Source organism: Mobula birostris, chromosome 23 (assembly GCF_030028105.1).
Source record: "Mobula birostris isolate sMobBir1 chromosome 23, sMobBir1.hap1, whole genome shotgun sequence".
NCBI classification, from domain to species: Eukaryota; Metazoa; Chordata; class Chondrichthyes; order Myliobatiformes; family Myliobatidae; genus Mobula; species Mobula birostris.
This window is the reverse complement of record NC_092392.1, coordinates 18,808,274-18,828,284: the sequence shown is the minus strand read 5'-3', so window position 1 is coordinate 18,828,284 and position 20,011 is coordinate 18,808,274. Positions and strand designations below refer to the sequence as shown.

The following is a 20,011-nucleotide window of genomic DNA, read 5'->3' as shown; positions in this document are numbered from 1 at the left end:
GGAATTAGTGGTTTTCCCCATGATTTTATATATTTTTTTGTATTTAAAGATACAGCACAGTCACCGACCCTTCTGGCCTAATGAGCCTGTGCCAGCCAATTACACCAATGTGACCAGTTAACCTATTAATCCTTACGTTTTGGAATATGGGAGGAAACCGGTCACTGGCACTGTAATAGCATTATGCTAACCGTTACGCTACTGTGATGAAAATATAATTTCAGACTAAATTATCATTTCAAAGGAGTTTTGGAATTAAGAAATTACTAGTTACAGGTTCTCATCACCACCTAATTCAGCCATTGCTCTTGGAACACACTGAACTTTCAGTTCACCTGCAAAGACTGATTTCTTGCCTTCACTTCCAGCTGGAGTGCGAATACTGTGAGTACCATGTCAAAGCCCAGTACAAAAAGCTTAGTGCCAAGCGAGCTGATTTGCAATCCAGCTTCTCTGGTCGTGCTCCAAGCAGAATGAACGGCAAGCATGGAAGTCTGAAAGAAAGGCTGTGTCAGCAAGGATTCCACTATGGAGGGATTTCATCAGCGTCATACGCAGCCTCAGTGTAAGAAGCTATTTGTGTAGTATTTATTTATCAGATGGAATATTTGTTTATCTTACCTTAAACTAGATATTGTTTATGATTTTTTTCATGCATATTTATATATCTAATGTATGAAGTTGTAACGTGCATAGTTTGCATTTTGCAAGTTCATAGTGCGTGGATTTGTCAAAGTGGAGTTTATTGTATTCTGCACAAGTCCATGTATGCACAGGTGCAGCAAAGAACTTACTTGCAGCAGCATCGTATAAACAACATTCAGAAGAAAAATATAAATTATATCCAATTTTTCCAACAAAGAACAGTAAGAACAAAGAAAATCAAAGTCCATTTTAGTACGAAGTGATCAAAATGGTTGTAGTGTTGCTAAACTGCAGTGATTATGGTTGTCAAAGTTGAGTTTATTGTTGTGTGCAAAAGTGCGATGAAAACATAAATAAAACTTAAGTTATATACAATTTTTTACAAGAGAAAAAATCAACAGAAACTTAGTTACAGCAGCATCACAAGTGCTGATTGGTTCAAGAACCAGACTGTTGAAGGGAACTTGCTGTTCTTGGACTTGGAGCTATGAAATGGTTAAGAAAAGCTCATCGAAACTACCTCAGCCAGATGGTACAACCAAGTTCATACTGTCTCATTTGTGGTTGAAATCCTGCTGCAGAGACTTCCACTCAAATACCTAGCCTAGTTCACCAGTGTATTTTAACTGAGGTCTGCACCGTTAGAGGTGCCACCTTTCAGATGAGACTTTGACTAGGAATTTCCCACAGTACTTCACATTTGTTCACCTGTATCTGTTTACCAATGTCTCCAGTTTATCCATAACCTCCTTGAAATGAGGCTTTATAAGGCATAGGTCAGACGATATTTGGAGCTCTGTGAGCAATTTTAGCTCCCATATCTAAGAAACGATATCTGGCATTAGAAAGGATCCAGAAGAGATTCACGAGAATGATCCTAGGAATGTAAGGGTTAAAGTATGAAGATTGTTTGATGGCTGTGGGTTTGTATTCGCTGGCATTTAGAAGAATATGGGGAGGTCTAACTGAAACTCGAATATTGAAAGGCCTAGAGAGAGTGGGCATGGAGAGGGTGTTTCCAATATTTGGAGAGTCTAGAACCAGAAGGCATGGCCTGAAAATACATGGTTGTCCTTTTAAAACAGAAATGAGGAATTTCTTTAACCAACAGAATTCATTACCACAGATTGATGTGGAGGCCAAGTCATTAGCTATATTTAAAGAACAGTTTGATAGGTTCTTGATTAGTAAGGTGTCAAAGGTTACAGGAGAAGGCAAGAGAATGGGGTTGAGAGGGAAAGTATATCAGCCATGATGGAATGGTAGAGCAGAATTGATGGGCCAAATGGACTAATTCTGTTTCAATGTCTTATGGCAATATACACCATCACAATTAATTGTACCTCCAATTTTGTCTTATCTGCACATTTAGACTTGTACTCTGTGTGTTCTAGTCCATCATTAATTTACATTGAGCAACACTCAGAATCCCAACCCTGTATGTTTTTGTGTCTGGGAAACAACCTTTCATTACTGCTCTGTTGCCAGTTAGCTGAATAACTTCATTTCTTTGGTCCTTGGATTTGACTAGAAACCAGTTTAACTGCTTTTCAGAAGTCTGTATTTATCACATCAACTTCATTTTTCCCTCTTACTTCCTCAAAAAAAATGTATGAATGTATTTAGCAATTTTTGCTCTTGACAAATCCATGCTCACTTTCATTATTCCCAGGGAGAATGAGGGGCCACCTATAGAAGTGTTTCAACTTATGAAAGGATGGGCTTTGGGCTTTTGTCTTTTGCCTTTACTCCAGTGTAAGGAAGTCCAAAACTGGAAGGCATAAGTTTAGGGTGAGAGGGGAAAGATTTAAAAGGGATCTGAGGGGCAGGTTTTTCATACAGAGTATACGAAAGAGCTAGCAGGCTAAGTGGTACAATAGTATAATTTGAACAAGTTTGTGGATAGGAAAAATTTAGAGGGATATGATCCAAGCACGGACAAAGCACTCTGGCTCTCATTATTCTAGTTGTAATCTCCCATATGCTGCTTTAGATATGAAGAACTACGTACTGATAAAATTTGAGATGCTTGAGCTTTTCAGTCACTAGGTGGTGTGTTTATCCAGTAAGTCACTGCGGAGGCTTTTCACTTGCATTTAATTATTTCTTATGACAATGTATAATCATTGAGTGAAACTAAGTGAAACCATAGATAAGGCAACAACCAAATTCCAGTAATAGGTCAAGGTTGAGCAAGATTAAATGGAATGTAAGGTCACCAATGTTCTTTATGATTTTAATCTCAAATTAATCACTAGCAGCATGTGTAATTAATTTTCTTTTTGCCTTCACAGTAAAACTATGGGTCCTAGCAAAAGCGTTCAGATGACCTTGACGCAGATGATGGTGAAAGGAGCTGATGACATTGTTAGAGAAACTAAGAAAAATATAGGTAATGTGGAAAAATGTATGGATGTTATATGGAGCGATTATAGTAGGGCACTGTTGTGGCAAAGTGAGTCCTTTAAGTCTGCTTCCCAGAAAGGGAGAAAAAAAGGCCATTATACTATGTCCTTCTATTCTAAATGTATGACAAGAGGGCAGAGGACATCACGTTATATTCACCGATGTAGTGAATAAAATGAAGCTTACAGTCACAGCGGAGAAAAAGCAAGGGGGAGCATAATAATAAAGAAAGCACATTGAAACTTGCTTTCCTTATTATTATGGGGTATAATTTTAAGGTGATTGGAGGAAAGAATAAGGGGGATGTCAAGAGGTAAGTGTTTTACACAGTGTGTTGGGTGTATGTAAGGGCTAGCCGGGGTGTAGTAGAGGCAGGTACATTAGGGGCATTTCAGAGAATCTTAAATAGGCACATAGATGATAGGAAATGGGGGGCTATTTAGGAAGGAAGGGTTAGATTGATCTGTTTAAAAAAGCCTACCTCTGGCATCCCACTGATACCTTCCCCCAATCACATTAAAATTGTGCTCTCTCATATTAACCCTGGGAAAAAGTCTCTTAGTATCCACTCTACCTATGCCTCTTAACCATCTTATACACCTCTATCAAGTCACCTTTCAGTGTTCTTTACTCCAAAGAGAAAAACCCTAGCTCACTCTGGCCCTCCTCATCTGATTGTTTCATTCCTTAAGAAAGGTGCACTGGAGGTCGGAAAAGGAAGCAAGTATTAGAAGCAGGAGAAGGTATTTATGCTTGCTTTGATAGACAATAGAGGCGTCTTTTACCTCAGTGCTACTTTCCTCCATTAATCTCTTATCCCTCGATTCCCTTAATATCATCTCTGTCATAAGTATATTCAATAGACGAGCTCCCACAGCCATCTTGGGTAGAAAATTCCAACAATTCACTGTTTCCATGAGAATAATGTATTTCTCATCTTCCTTAGTGGCCTATCCCCCTTATTGTCTGGTTCTGATCCCAGGTTCAAAGGCAAAACATTTTTCTGCATTTACCCTATCAAAATCATTATGATTTTTGTACCCTTTTAGTGAGATCACTTCAGAAGAATATATACTGTATCTCTTCTCACTGTTAACTCGCTATCTATTTTTTGCAAGCATATCCTTCATCGGATAGGGAGCCCTGACCTGTGCACACTTTTCCAGTGGTGATCTCAGAGGCTTCCACGTAATTGGAGGAAGCTGTATTCTTTGAGATCTCTTGCATTTGCTCTATAATTGCTTGTTGAACCTATTTTCAGTGATTCATGTGCAATGACACCCAGAATCTTCTGAACACGAGCAGCTTTCATACTCTCACCATTTACAATCTGTTCTGCTAATATTCTGCTGCAGCAGGCCATTAGGAAGGTAAATGGCATGTCAGCCCTTATTGCAAGACATTTTGAGTACATAAGAAAAGATGTCTTACTGCAATTATAGAAGACGTGAGTCCACGCATGAAGTATTGCACTCAGTTTTAGTGTGTCAGTCAGGGGCTGCAGATCCTGGATCCCGATGCTGTTTCCCTTGGTGTTGCACCCTCTTGACTGACCAAATCTTAAAGGTGTGCCTGCTTTCTGCACCATTTTGTCGAGTAATTTTCCCCTTCCCCAATGTTTAGCATTTCCTAAGTTATTGGTCATCACTCATCAATAGAGCTATTTACCCTAATAGTTTGCATCAATCCAACATACAATAGCTGCAACACATTATCTGCCTTGCCATGTGTTGGAATATATTTTAGTTAATTAAATTCTTTGCCGTCTCCCTTTCTTCCCTAAGTTTGCTTCACCCATTAGTAAGAGGAAAAAACACATTTCTATAAATAACTACTTGATGTTCTCATCATGATCATTATGTGCCGTGTCGACAGGCATTCGTGGTCTCATGACCATGATTATTCTTGGAAATTTTTCAACAGAAGCTGTTTGCCATTGCCTTCTTCTGGGCAGTGTCTTAACAAGACGCGTGATCCCAGCCATTATCAATACTCTTCAGGGACTGTCTGTCTGGCCACAGTGATTGCATAACCAGGACTTGTGATATGCACCAGCTGCTCACGCAGCCACCCACCACCTGCTCCCATGATTTGTTGGGGGGTTGTGTGAGGGCTAAGCAGGTGCTACACTTTGCCCCGATGGTGACTTGCAGGCTCATGGAGGGAGAGAGAGTCTTACATCTCCTTTGGTAGAGGCATATCTCCACCCACCACCCAACTTACAAGATGGCAGGACAATAATCATGGGCTCCCCTTTTCGGGAAAGGGAGTGAGAAAAACCTAGCAATTCTAGACCCGAGAGCTGGTAGGGAAGGTACTAGAAGAAAATGGATTATTGATCACTTGGAAAGGCAAGGACCAATTCAGGCAGATCCTGTGTGATCAACTTCATTTAAATTTTTTGGAGTATTGATGAGGGCAGGGTGGTAGATGTGATTTACATGGACTTTACTTTAGTAAAGTCTTGCAAGGTCCCTTGGCCTTGTTATCATTTCAGAGGCACTGTTCTGGACCCAGCACGTGTGCAATTCCGAAGATAGCACGGCTGCGCCTCTACTTCCTTAAAAGTTTTCAAAGATTTGGCATGATATCTAAAACTTTGGTAAACTTCCATAGATGTCTGGTGGGGAGGGTATTGATTGGTTGCATCATAGTCTGGTATGGAAACACCAATGCCCTTGAATGGAAAATCCTACAACAAGTAATGGTTACGGCCCAGTTCATCAAGGGTAAAGCCCTCCCCACCATTGAGCACATTTACACAGAGCGTTGTCGCAGGAAAGCGGCATCCATCATCAGGGAACCCCCACCACCCAGTTCATTTTTTCCTTTTGCTGCTGCCATCAGGAAGAAGGTACAAGAGCCTCAGGACTCATGCCAACAAGTTCAGGAACAGTTAATAACCCTCAACTATCAGACTCTTGAACCAGAGGAGATAACTTCACTTGTCCCATCACTGAACTGTTCCCACAATCTATGGGCTCACTTTCAAAGCTCTTAGTCTCATGTTCTCAACATTTATTGTTTAATTAACTATTATTAGTAGTATTATTTCTTTTTTTTTATACTTAAAGTTTGTTGTCTTTTACACACTGGTCTTCCATTGATTTTATTATAGTTACTCTGTTAGGATTTATTGTGTATGCCCACAAGGAAATGAATCTCAGTGTTGTATATGGAGTCATATATGTACTTCAGTAATAAATTTACTTTGAACATTTGTTGCCAGTCACTAACAATAGACATTTCGTGTAACTCCAGCATTAGCAAGTGGGAAGAATTTGACAGGATGCTCAGAGGAATTTAAGGATTTAATGCAATTACCTACTTTTGGAGCACGTAATCTCAAGAAACACCTAACAAAGGCGCCCATTAAAGGTCAGTATGCAACTTGTACCCTTTTTGCCATAGCTATCAATAATCTGGTTAGACAACTATAGCGTAAAGTGAAAGTCAAAAGTCAAGTTTATTGTCATATGTGCAAGTCCATGTATACACAGAAACAATGAAAATCTTATTTGCAACAGTGTCACTCTCATTGTATCAGATAAGCAGCATTCACAAAAAAAATAAATTAAACAAAATATACACAATCTTTACAGAAAAACACAATTACAACAAAACTCCATTTTAGTTTAGTCAAATTTGTACAGTATGTTACATTTCCATTAGCTAAATTCATAAAATTGAACTGTCCTCGTCTCAAAAAATTCAGCTCTTGTGGTCTGATGGTCTTATCCAAATTTTCACGTTTGTGGGTGGATCACATCCTCAGACAAACTCGCTCTTCTGGGAGTTTGTCTGTTGACTAGTGAAAGCAGCTCTGTGTGCATTTGGTACATGCATTTTAGAAAATGAACTTAGAACTTTGAATCTGAAAATGTGTTGTTCATTATAAAAATGAGTTTGAATTTATTGATTGTGAAATTTCTCTTTAAAAATTTGGCTCCTGCCTGCAATGTCTTTTACATCTGCAGATGTTGCTATGGTTGGCATTTATAATATTAAAAGACCTCTAAAGTTTACCAGATCAGTAATGAACCTGCATTTTTGCACACAAACATATATTTGAGCTTACAGCTCCATGAACCCCCAATTATTTACCCTTCTGGTGTTGTGCTGGCAGTATTAAATTTCACGACTTCAGATTTAAGATAGTTCACTATTCAGCTGTTGTCTAAGTGCTTTCTTTTTAGATTCAGTTTATCTATCCCATGTACATCGAAACAGATAGTGAAATCTACCATTTGCATTAGCAACTAACACACCCAAGGATGTTCTCGGATCAGCCTGCAAGTGAAATCTACCATTTGCCACATGTTTCGGTGCCAATATTGCATGCCCACAATGTTCAGCAGAACAACACAGACAACAACAGCAAAGCAACCCCCTGATATCACCCACTCTCTCTCTCCCTCCCTCCCTCTTTTGTGTGCGCGTGTACACACACACACCTCAAACCCAACCAGCTTTTTCTCCAACTTTCCATCTGAACCACATTCTGCTGAAACCTTGGATGATGTTCCTCGCTATCCACAATGTAGAGCATAATAACACACCACTGACCCTTCAGCCCACGATGTCACGTTGACTCTTTATTTTTACATACTTTAAGATCAATCTAGCTCTTCCCTCCCACATAGTCCTCTGTTTTTCTTTGATCCATGTAACTGTATAAGAGTCTCTTAAATGTCCCTAATATATTTGCCTCAACCATCATCCCGGCAGCGTGTTCCATACACTCAGCACTCTCCATGTAAAAAGCTTACCTCTGATTTCCCCACTATGTGGTGCAAGTGACTTGGGTTCAATTCTGCCATCGTCTGTAAGGAGTTTGTACCTTTTTCATTATTGACTCAGCCTGCAAGGCTGTGGGGCAAGTACCACTCCAAAAACTGGGGAAGAAGGCAGCATGGTAGTGTAATGATTAGCATAACACTATTACAGCATCATTGACCCGGGTTCAATTCCTGCCATTGTCTGTAAGGAGTTTGTACGTTCTCTCTGAGACCACATAGATTTCCTGGGGCTGGTTTCCTCCCCATTCCAAAAACGTACATGTTGGTAGGTTAATTGGTCACGTGAGTGTAATTGGGTGGGTCGAGGTCATTCTGCTGATAGGGCCTGTTATCATACTGAATCTCGAAATAAAAAATAAATAAGGATTTTACTGTTCGGGTATAATTCCTCCGTGTGAAAACTAGATTCCAATAATCATAGCTTGTTGTCTGTTATGTGGTCTTAATTCATGGTGCCTTAATCAGCCAAGACTTCATTGTGTGTATTCTGTATCCTGTGCTTTCCCTACAGCAGTAACAGTATCAGGGGCCACATTGTTCAACTGTATTTAAAAAGCAAAATGGGAAACAGAAACAGAATAAGCAGCATTGTACTTCATTCTTATATTTGCTGTATAAGACATGAAATATTTTGTCTTTGACCAACAAAAGGAAACGCAATGGGTGTAAATCGCTGCTCAGTCAATATCCAACAGGAGAGCCAGAGGAATGTGCAGCATAAAGTCAGCCAAACCCCTGGAATGAGAAATAGTTGGTGGACACAGTGTCTGTAGAGTTGTTCATAAATACAAGTGCCTTCTATGAAGGCGACAACAGCGTACAATATGTTTCTATAACACCTCCAGATGGTCAGGAAATTCAGCAGCACCAGCCTATCCTCCATCAAGGACATATACATAAAAAGGTGCCTGGAAGGGGCCAGTAACATCTTGAAAGAGTCCACACAGCCTGCTCATGGACTGTTTGTCCCACTGCCATCTAGGACTACCAGATTCAAAAACAGTTATTTTTCCCAAGCCATCAGGACGATCAACACCTCCACCCACTAACCCACCCCAACCACCATTACTTTATTATTTCCTGTTAGCCACCTTATGTACAGACACTACTGTGCCTAGCGTCACTTTATGGACATACAATTCATCTATGTATATAAGTTATCTTACATATTTATATTCATTATGATTTTAAAAAATTATTATTGTGTTCTTCATCTTAATGTGTTTTTTGTGCTGCATTGGATGCAGAGTAACAATTATTTTGTTCTCCTTTACACATGTACTGGATTGACATTAACTGATCTTGAATTAAAAATATATAGAATAAATTTCAAGGGAAGCAGCAGCAGAGATTTAAATCCTTGGCAGCTGAAGGCTCCAGATGGTGGAGCACTTAAAATAATGATTAGCCTTATTTGTCACATATACATCAAAACATGCAATTAAATACGTCATTCATGTTAAAAACCAAGGATTGTGTTGGGGGCAACCTGCAAGTGTCACCGTGTTTCCAGCACCAACATAGCATGCCCACAACTCACGAACCATAATCCTAACTGTATGTCTTTCAAATGTGTGAGGAAACCACGCAGTCATGGGGATAACATACAACATACAAGCTCCCTTACAAGCAGCAGCAGGATTGAAACCTGATCGGTGATCACTGGCACTGTAAAGCGATTGCAATACAGTACCGCCTCACAGTGCAGTAGCCTACTCTGAGATTTAACCCCTTGGCAACGAAAGGCTGAGATGGTGGAGCAATTAAATTGATTAAATGATCAGCCTCAATCAAGGGAAAGTGTGGGCTTCTTGGAGGATTATAAGACTGGAGGAGATGATGTGAGAAAGAGAGAGGCAATGGAGGTATTTGAAGACCCGACCAGAATTATTTAAATCATTCATTGAATGAGGTCCAGGGAGCCCAGGTCAGTCAGTGAACATAGGATAATGGATGTATAGGGTTAATATGATCCACACATATTAAAAATTTCTGCAGGTTAATTAATGTGTTTCTGTCAGTGGAAGATTATTTATATTATTGAACTCATAAACCTTTGTACTGTTGACTTGGTTGCTATTTATTGCTCTTTAATTTTTCATGTTGGTCAGTTAACAATGCACAACCAGGACCTACTATCCTATCATTATCTGCCTCTGAACTATTAAAGCAGCAGAAGCAAAAAATGCTGGAAACACGCAAGAGGAAAGCTGAAGAGCTACAGAAGAGGTAATACAGATTGCTCAGGTTCTCACCTGAGTAAAATTTTTACATTCATCGGAAGGTATATGCAAGAATTTCTGAAGGTATAGTTCTTTTATTAGGGATGATAGCATTGGGGTATCCAGTGTTAAAGTCCCAGTATTGTAGCTGAAAATTTAGATTCATTTAAGTAACTAATCTGGAATAAAAATAATAGTAATGGATCGTTTCATAAATCCATCCAGTTCAAGTTTATTATCATAGCCATATCTACCCGGTCGGCTGGTGGCACAGGGAGATCAGTGCCGGACTCGAGAATGGAGGTTCCCGAGTTCGATCCAGTGTCAGACTGCCCCGTGCGTACTCTCCATCTGCGCTGGGTTGATGTCGAGCTCGCAACTCAGCCTCGTAAAATAATACTGCGAAATGTCTGTGCGAGGAGTGGCGCCCCACACAGCCTTTTGAACTGCACCTTGTAAGGCATGAAAATGCCCAATGCTGGCCTCTCAGGTCTGACTCGACATCTACCCAGCGTATAAATGCCATGAAAATTAGCTTTTTGCAGTAGCAGTACAGTATTTTACAAACATTGAATAGATAAATTAACATAAATTATAAATTGCACAACAAAAATAAATAATAAACATGGCATTAGTGCAAACTGAGGGAAATAAGAGTCTGAGAGAATGTCATAAACGAGGGATTCTGCGGATACTGGAAATCCAAAATAACACACACAAAATGCTGGAGGAACTCAGCGGGTCAGGCAACATCTATGGAAGGGAATAAACAATTGATGGTTTGGGCCAAGACCTTCATCAGGACTTGGAGTAGAACGTAGTGGAACTGGCCAAGTCCACTTCTCATTGTACCCTCTTGCTTTCCTCTAAAGGAGTTTCCAGAACAAGCTGTGACATAACCAGTCAGAATGTTTTCCACGTCCAGCAAAGATTTATTTATAAAATTTGGTAATTGGTCAAATCAAAATATCTACATTTTGTAAAATGGTGTTAATTATGTGGGCTTTTTCCCCTCAGGTTGGGTGAGACTAGAACTGGAGGTCATACGTTTAGGATGAAAAGTGAAACATTGTGGGGGAGCTTCTTCACTCAGAATGTGGTACGAGTGTGGAATGAGCAGAATTGATAGATACAGGCTCAGTTGTAACATTTAAGCACCACAGTAGTGTAGCGATTAGAGCAGCTCAGGGTATTGGACTTCGGAATCCCGGCATCCTCTGTAAGGAGTTTGTATGTCCTCCCCATAGAATGCGTGGTGTTCCTTTGTGTATTCCAGTTTCTTCCCATATTCAAAAGACGTACTGGTTAGTTAGTAGGTTAATTGATCATCATAAATTGTCCTGTGATTAGGCTAGGGTTAAATTAGTGGGTTGCTGACAGCATGGCTCAAAGAGCTGGAATAGTCTATGCTTTATCTCTAAATAAATAAAGTTTGGGTAGGTACTTGGATGGGCTCAATATAGAGGACTATGGTCCGGGTGCAGAAAAATGGGACAAGATAATAAACCAGGTCGGTACGGACTAAATAGGCTGAAGGGCCTGTTTTGGTGTTGTAGTTCTCTATGATTCTATGATTAGCATTGATTCATTAACTAATGCTCGCTGTCCAACTTTCTGCAGCTTTTTGCAGAGTAAAGTTGTACACAGCAGCCACACATTAGGAGCAGGAGGACTGTCAACTCAGACATCACCCAAGGTTGGAGCAGAATTTCCCAAAAAACAGGAATTAGTCGCCACACCACAGACACCTAAACTGGGAGGAGGTCTTTCCCAAGGAGAAGATATTCTGTTTTTCGATACATCTCCACCATCAACCTCAAAACTGAGCCATTATGCGGATACAAAGAAGGTAAATTTCATCAATCTTTGCAGTTAGGTATATTTCATTCTCACCATTAGCGTTTTTTATATCAAAATTTTTGAGAGAAAATGCCGGCTGGAAACTTGAGAAAAATTTACATTTATTTCAAATAATTGACTACTAAAATTTATGATAATTGCAGTTCAATGAATTAATCATAAAATATTCACATGATAACCATATCCAGTAACTAAAAGTTATAGAAGTATAATTTGAAAAAAACTTGCCACTGAAGATCAGAATAGTTTTCAGAAGACGTGCTTTAGGATGCTCAATGCATTTGCTTTTCTAATTTCCTCCTTGCCTCTCATTGTAGGGATATGTCAACATGCCTGATTTGAATGACTTAAATTTTGGAGGTTTCCAGGTTGAGGTAGCTCTTAAAGCGGTATAGAGTTGTATTAGTTGTTAGGGAGGCTGCATTTGGAGTACTGTGTACATTAGTCATCCTGCTATAGGGAAGATGTAGGTAAGCTAGAAAGACTTCAGAAAAGATTTACAAGGACGTTGTCACAACTAGAGGACCTGAGTTATAGGGAAAGGTAGGCCAGGCTAGATATTTATTCCTGGGAACATAGAAGAATGAAGTGTGACCCTAAAGAAGTGTTTACAATTATGAAAGTCATGGATAAGGTGGATGATAACAGTCTTTTCCCCAGGGTAGGAGAGACAAAACTGAGGGGCATAGATTTTGGGGAGACTTAAGAAATATGAAGGACAACCTTTCATGCAGAGAGTGGTGAGTATATAAAATGAGCTGCCAGAAGAAGTGGTTGAGGCAAGTATAATAGTATCATTAAGAAGCACGTGGATACATATATGGAGGGGCTGGACTTGGAGATATATGGGCCAAACCCAGGAGATTGGAACTGAGTGGATAGGCACTATGGTTTGCATGGACTGGTTAAGGGTCCAGAGGAGGTTCATGAGAATGATTCCAGGAATGAAAGGGTTAACATGAGGAGCTTTTCATGGCTCTCGACTGGTAGTCACTAGAGTTTAGAAGAATTGGGGAGAGAGGTCACATTGACACGTATCAAATACTGAAAAGCCTAGATAGAATGGATGTGAAGAGGATGTTTCCTATAGTGTGGTAGTTTAGGACCAGAAGGCACAGCCTCAGAATAGAGGGACGTCCCTTTAGCACAAGGCTGAGGAGGAATTTTTTTAGCCAGAGGGTGGTGAATCTATCAAATTTATTACCACAGACGACTGTGGAGGCCAAGTCACTGGGTGAATTTAAAGTGGAGGTTGATAGGTTCTTGGTTAGTCAGGGCATCAGAGATTATGGGGAGAATGCAGGAAAATAGGGTTGTAGGGGAAAATAAATCAGCCACGAAGGAATGGCGGAGTAGACTCAGTAAACCGAATGCAGCTTCTTATAATTTTTCCAGATGGCTGCCATTATGAAGCTCCGTAAAAAAGGTGCCATTCTTGCAAAGGAGGACCCCAATAGCGTGAAGCAGAAACTGCCAGACACGGCTGAGAAGTTGTTGGAGCGTATCGAGAAAAACCTTTCTTCCCCAGATGGTAAGTTGCTTCTGAGAAATAGGCAGCATGTGTCATACATTATCCTGCAGGAAACTAGATTTTACTCTTCTTCAAATCATTGCCAATGTGAAAATGAAAAATAAAATGAGATTCTGAAGATGCTGGAAATCCAGATGAAGGATCTCGGCCTGAAGCTCTTTCCACAGATGCTACCTGACCTGCTGAGCTCCTTCAGCAATTTGTATGTGTTACTCATAAAACAAAACATTTTCACTTTATAGAAAGGCAAAGTACTACAGATGCTAGACATCTGAAATAAATATATGAAATACTTGAAATTGCTGGTTAGGTCTGTTAAGAGTTTTACCAAAATTTTCTGTTTTTATTTCTTCATTTTAATGCCATTGCATTTTTTCAGTATTTATGATTTAGCTTTCTAACTTTACTCCTCTTCCTTAAATATTTTTTAAGTCATGAACTCATTTGAAAGGAAACTTTCATGAAGTTGTCAGGTGATCGCATTGTTGATTTAACTGGCTTGGAAGAGTTTTCTGAGTCTTACTGAATAATCTCTGTTGTATAAATGTAGCCTGGTTGACTTCTTCTAATGTTACAGGTCTCCTGTAATAAATAGGAGAATATAGTGAGCTTTATATTCTTGACTACAGTTATGCATTATTTAAAATGTTTTTCTTTTCCCTTCCCTCTTATTACTTTATTTGAGATGTTATTCTTGTTAGTAGGAGCCAGTGAATAATTAGTCATGGTGAATTGAGGCTAGAAAGTTTTTTTCATCCTGGCTGTTCTCAAATGCTGGTAAGAGAACAAGAATTTAACTGGGTCCAACAAGTTATAGTTATGAAGAGGAGAAGAAGGATCAACTTTATTTGCCATATACAAACGTTTGTACATTTACATGTGTTAGGAATTTACTGTTGTGCGTTAGTGTGACCAACATTCAGCAATTATAAAGAATAAAGAAATATATAAAAATAAAAGTTAGAGGTTAAAGTATGGATGTGGAATAAAGTGTACATAAATACATAAATACCAGCAATACAACATTATGAAAAGTGGTTTAAGGTGTTTGCAGTGCAATGTAATAGATAGAGGGAGGTGGGGTTGCTAACTAGAATGGTTGATCAGATTAACTCCCGGGGGAAGAAAGTTAAAATGGCATAAAGTTTTTGTTATAACAGCCCTAGAGCACTTTCTAGAAGGGAGATTTTGGAAAAGGCAGTTTGCAGGGTGGGTACTGTCTGCAATGATTTCTCCTGCCCGCCTTTTATGTCCTGGACACATACAAGTCCCAAGGTGAGATTCTCTAGGCTAGTGGCTGTTTCCTTTGGGAAAAGTAGCAAGTTGAAGGGATTTAATTGAGGTATACAGAATTACTAGACTGAGTTAACATGGAAAGTCTTGTTTCAGCAGTAGACACTACAGTAGTCAGGGTGCAGATATCATTTAGTAGGGGAAGAATTAGAAGTGAATTGAGGAATAGGTGGAACAGGCTGCCAGAATAAATGGGAAAACAATGGAGAAGTACTGGAATTAGCACTTGAACATTCCAATTTACAAAGTTGGTCTGTGAGCTGGGATTAAACTTGATAGCCCGCTTTTCACTAGCATTGGCATGAAGGCTGATAGACCGACTATGTTGTGAATAAGAAAGGGTAGACAGTCTGAATTTTCTTCTTCTTAAGCCCATCGCCCCTCTGGGGCATAGGCTGCCGATAGCAGCTTGCTGGAGTCCTCTGTCCTGAGCTGAAGGTTGATCCCTGTGGCTTCTACTTCCACCACACAACTTCTTGGCAAAAATCCTTCCTCTCCTGGGGTGAGGTCTTTGGAGTTTCTGTTGGTGCTTTTGTAGCTCTGGTTTTGCTAGCCCCATGCCAAACCCTCCTTCCGCACCTGGTCTTGGGACCATCCATGGTGGAGTTGAATCTTTTCCCCAGGCTAGAAATGTCAAACATCAGAGGACATGCTTTTAAGGGGGTTGGGGGACTGTGCGTGTGCATGGGTGGGAGGGAAGAATGGGCCTTTTTTCGCTCTTGTTTGTTGTGCTCTGTGTTGTTGTGGGCGTGCTATGATGGCGGCAGAATGTGTGGCGACGCTTGTAGGTGGCCCCAGCATGCCCTTGAGTGTACTGGTTGTTAATGACACATTTCACTGTATTCATCAATGTACACGTGATTAATAAATTTAAATCTAGAATCTTGAAGGTTGGTGTGGGGGAGTTTAAAGGTGGCATGAGGGGCAACATTTTTAATACAGAGTTATAGGTGCCTGGAGTGGGTTACCAGAGGTTGTAGTGGAAGCAGGCAGTTTGGGGTTTCAGATAGACGCGTAAATATGAAGGGAATAGAGGGAGATGGACAACACAAGAGGAGGACTTGGTATAAATTGGTAACAATATGGGCCGAATGGCCTTTGCAGGTTTGTACTGTTCTCTGTTCAGTGACTGCAAATGAGTAGTGGATCAGGGAAAGTGGATAGTAGTTGTCCTGAAAACTGTTACATGATGTTCAGCGTCTAAAAGCTTATTACTGGAACCAGTGGTGCGGCAGCTGGAAATATTTCTGTGTATTTTAGCAAGCTGAGCAAAAAGCAAACACCATCACACTAAAGTAAACGGCAGTGCCACTGAGTGGAAAAACTGACCTGAGACCAGAAGTGCCATCAGAACTCCCACCAGTTTGAGTGGTTGTCCCAGGGCAACCTTGCAGTTTTGCCACATCACATTGCTTTTCCGGGCTATTATTGTTTGCTGCAACTTATCTTAAGCCCTGTCTCACAGAGTGTACCAAATCCTATTAATCAAAACAGAACATTTCCATCAGTCGTAGAGCTTAGAAATTGGCACAAATGCTCACCACTGAGATTTCAGAGCCTTATTATCTCTGTGAAATCAAAAATCTAATGGAAGAAAGGAGACGGAAGAAAGCAAATCCTATAGAATATAAGTCCTTAGATAAAAAAGTTAAAAGCTTATGTCAAAAAGCCAAAGAAGAATGGTTAAACCGGAAAAGTGAGCAATTAGAAAGAATCCCTATTACTGATCCAAAAAGGTTACATCAACAAATCAAGAATATCACTGGTAAAAAGCTCCTCTGTTCTTCAGGTGGATGTTTGAAAGCAAAGGTCGGTACCATTATCATGGAAAAAGATGAGATTATGAACAGGTGGACTGAGTATATTCAGCAATTGTTTGAAGACGATTGAGACGAAAAACCGGAAATTAAGAAGAACATTGAAGGTCCAAGTATTTTAAAATCTGAAGTTCATAATGCAATAAATACGATGAAGGAAGGAAAGGCAGCAGGTCCTGATGAATTAGTAATAGAACAAATTATCGCCCTTGAAGATTATGTAATGAAAAACTTACTGATTTAATCAATGGCATTTATGAGACTGGAATAATACCAGAAGAGATGAAAAAAATCGGTACTTATCACTCTCCCTAAGAAATCTGGAGCAATAGAATGTGAATTACATAGGACCATAAGTTTAATGAGTCATATCACCAAGATACTTCTAAGAATTTTGATGACAAGAGCTAAAAGTAAGATACAAGCTGAAATAGATAAAGAACAATGTGTTTTTGTGAAAGACAAAGGTACAAGAAACGCGATTATTGATGTTAAAGATACTATCAGAACGAGCTATTCAAGTGCAAAAAGATTTGTTTGTTTTATTGACTGCACAAAAGCATTTGATAAAGTTAAGCACAATAAGTTATTTGAAATATTACAGGAAACTAGATCTAGATTCGAAACACCTCCACCTAATCAGAAATCTGTACTGGGAACAAACTGCTGCTGTAAGAATAGATGGAGAAGTGAGTCAGTTTACGAAAATCAAGAGAGGCGTTAGACAAGGGTGTGGTTTCACTCCTGATTTGTTAAATGTGTACAGTGAAACAATATTACAAAAAATAAGAGACATCTTGGGAAGCAAAGTTGGCGGTGAAAACATCAACAATTTTAGATATGTGGATGACACTGTGTTAATTGCAAGTACGGAGGAAGAACTACAAAACTTAATTGATATAGTTGTTGAAGAAAGTGCAAAAATGGGTCTATCAATCGCAAAAAGACAGCATGTATGGTGATATCCAAAAAGAAGGAGAATCCTATCTGTAGGCTGAGAATAAACGGGGAAGACATAAAACAAGTATAGAACTTTTGCTACTTAGGTAGCTGGGTGACATCAGATGGCAGGTGCGACATGGACATCAAAAGAAGAATAGGGATGGCAAAAGACACCTTTACAAGAATGAAGAGTATACTGACCAACACTAAACTAGGCATGACAACCTGCCTCAGGGCACTGAAATGTTACGTTTATCCAGTTATGTTATATAGCTCAGAATGTTGGACAATATCTAGTAACATGAGGAAACGAACTGAAGCAGCAGAGATGTGGTTTTTGAGGAGGATGCAAAAAATATCATGGACAAAATGAATAACTAATGAGGATGTCATGAACAGAGCAAGCACAAAAAGAGAAATAATGTATGAGATCATGAAAAGGCAACGTGACTTCATTGGACTTGTGATTAGGAAAGAGGAGTTAGAATGCACAGTAATTATTGGAAAGATTGAAGGGAAGAAAGCAAGAGGAAGGCAAAGACAAATGATGATGGAGACAGCAACCAGAGAATTGGAAATGAATACCAATGAATTGATTCACTTGACCCGAAACAGGAGTGTGTAGGCCATGGCAGTCAAAGCTCAAACTGGGCATGGCATCTGATGATGATGGTGATTATCTCTGTCTGAGCCCACAGCAGAGATAACGTACAAAGATTGTAATCAAAATTCTCCAAGTGCATCATTATGATCTTCTGCATTACTGTGCATTATCGAAAATCTCTTCTTGTACTTTCTCTGTGATGCTGCCCATTACAAATATGTTCTTGCTGTTGTATGAGATGGGTGTTTTTTGTTCAAAGACTGAGAAAGATTCTGTAAGCCAGGTAATCTTATTCTGTCTGGTTTAATCTCTGTGAGTCAAACTCTTTGACCCACTATAGCCAGGAGGGACGTACAGGAGCATCAGGACTAGGACTGCCAGACTAAATAGCAGCTTCTTCCCTCAGGCTGTGAGACTAATCAATACCCAGCCACCACCAAGCTGTCATCACTAGACCAGTGAGCTGTTTACTGTTTACTAATGCTGCATACTGCATGCACTTTCAGTTATACTTTATTAACTTATTTATGGCAATATTTTATGTCCTGTGTTTTGTGGGTGGACCGTGGTCCAGAGAAACATTATTTCGTTTGATTGTACATATGTACAGTCAAATGGCAATAAACTGGAACTTGAATTTTAAGGCAAGTAGAAGAATATTTATATTTCTATACAACATGCTTTGGTATAAAAACGTGTATGTGGAAAATACATTGAAAATAGGTAAACATTGAAATGTAAAGAAAAGTGATATGTGTAAAGAGAAATACAAATTTGTTTTCTCCTCTTTAGGGATAGAATAAAAATAAATTAGACTCCTGGTTATTTTTGGCCTTGCCTGGACCACATAAGTTCTGTGGGAAGCCATATTGGCTCACCACATGTGTAATACTGCTAACCACAAGTACAGAGCTACATTAACAGCACTATGCTCTGACTGAAAGAAAACCACTGAAGTAAATATTACTTAAGGCTTCTCTGTAAACTAGAGAGTCATCATGTGTTCCCATTTCTCATCATCTTATCTTTAGATCAATATGTTTTTAATATCCCATTGTCTATATTGTCACAACAGTAGCTATCTTCATGGCCACAGGCCTGTGCTGATCAGAATCAGGTTTATCATCAATGACGTTGTGAAATTTGTCGTTTTGCAGCAGCAGTACAGTGGAAAATGTTTTAAAATTACTATGTTACAATATGAAATATAAAATATAAATAGTTCAAAAAGTTCAAAGTATTCTTATTATCAATGTATGTATATTATATACATCTTTGAGATTTTTCTCCTTACAGGCAGCCACAAAACAAGGATCCCAGTAATAGCCATTAAAAAATAGACCGTTATACATCTAATGTGCAGGGGGTAAAAAAAAACAAATTGTGCAAACAATAAAAGTAAGCAAATAACATTCAGAACTGAAGTTCATGATAAGGAGTCCACGGCCACGAAGCTAGTCACTGCCGATCCAGGAGCCCGTTAATTGTAGACCACAGCCTCACTTCAATGCAGAGATGAGGAAATCTCACCGGGCAGCAAGTTGAACACTGGCCCGTCCCTCACCTCCAGCCCTGGCACCCTTTCCTTTTCAATCTGGCCCAGCATTTATATCAGCCAAACAGGGAATAGTTCCTCGCTTTCAGACCTGGGCCCTGCTACTTCAATACGCTCTCCAGCCCGATTTGGCCCATGACTGACCTTTCCAATCTGGTCTGGCAATTAAATCAGTCAAACATCAACTTGTTCCTCACTTTCAGGCCTGGGCCCTGCCTCCTCAACTCTACCCTGCCTCGGTTCTGCCATTTTGAATCGCCTCCAAGTCCACCCCGGCAGCCAAAGTGGTTCATTCCCTGCTCTCGGGCCAGGGCCCGCTGCCTTGATTCGACCCGTG

The 20,011-nt window shown here is 39.7% G+C and overlaps 1 protein-coding gene across 7 annotated transcripts in view; it reads left to right on the top strand.

Moving 5' to 3' along the window:
- mcm10 (minichromosome maintenance 10 replication initiation factor) overlaps positions 1-20,011 on the top strand; it is a 75,072-nt gene that overhangs the window by 28,466 nt on the left and 26,595 nt on the right. For all 7 annotated transcript variants that reach the window (XM_072240934.1, XM_072240936.1, XM_072240937.1 and 4 more), the window contains exons 10-15: positions 369-565; positions 2,940-3,037; positions 6,313-6,429; positions 9,962-10,079; positions 11,693-11,921; positions 13,328-13,463. In XM_072240934.1, coding sequence (XP_072097035.1) covers positions 369-565; positions 2,940-3,037; positions 6,313-6,429; positions 9,962-10,079; positions 11,693-11,921; positions 13,328-13,463 — 895 coding nt within the window. The remainder of the gene's footprint in view (positions 1-368; positions 566-2,939; positions 3,038-6,312; positions 6,430-9,961; positions 10,080-11,692; positions 11,922-13,327; positions 13,464-20,011) is intronic.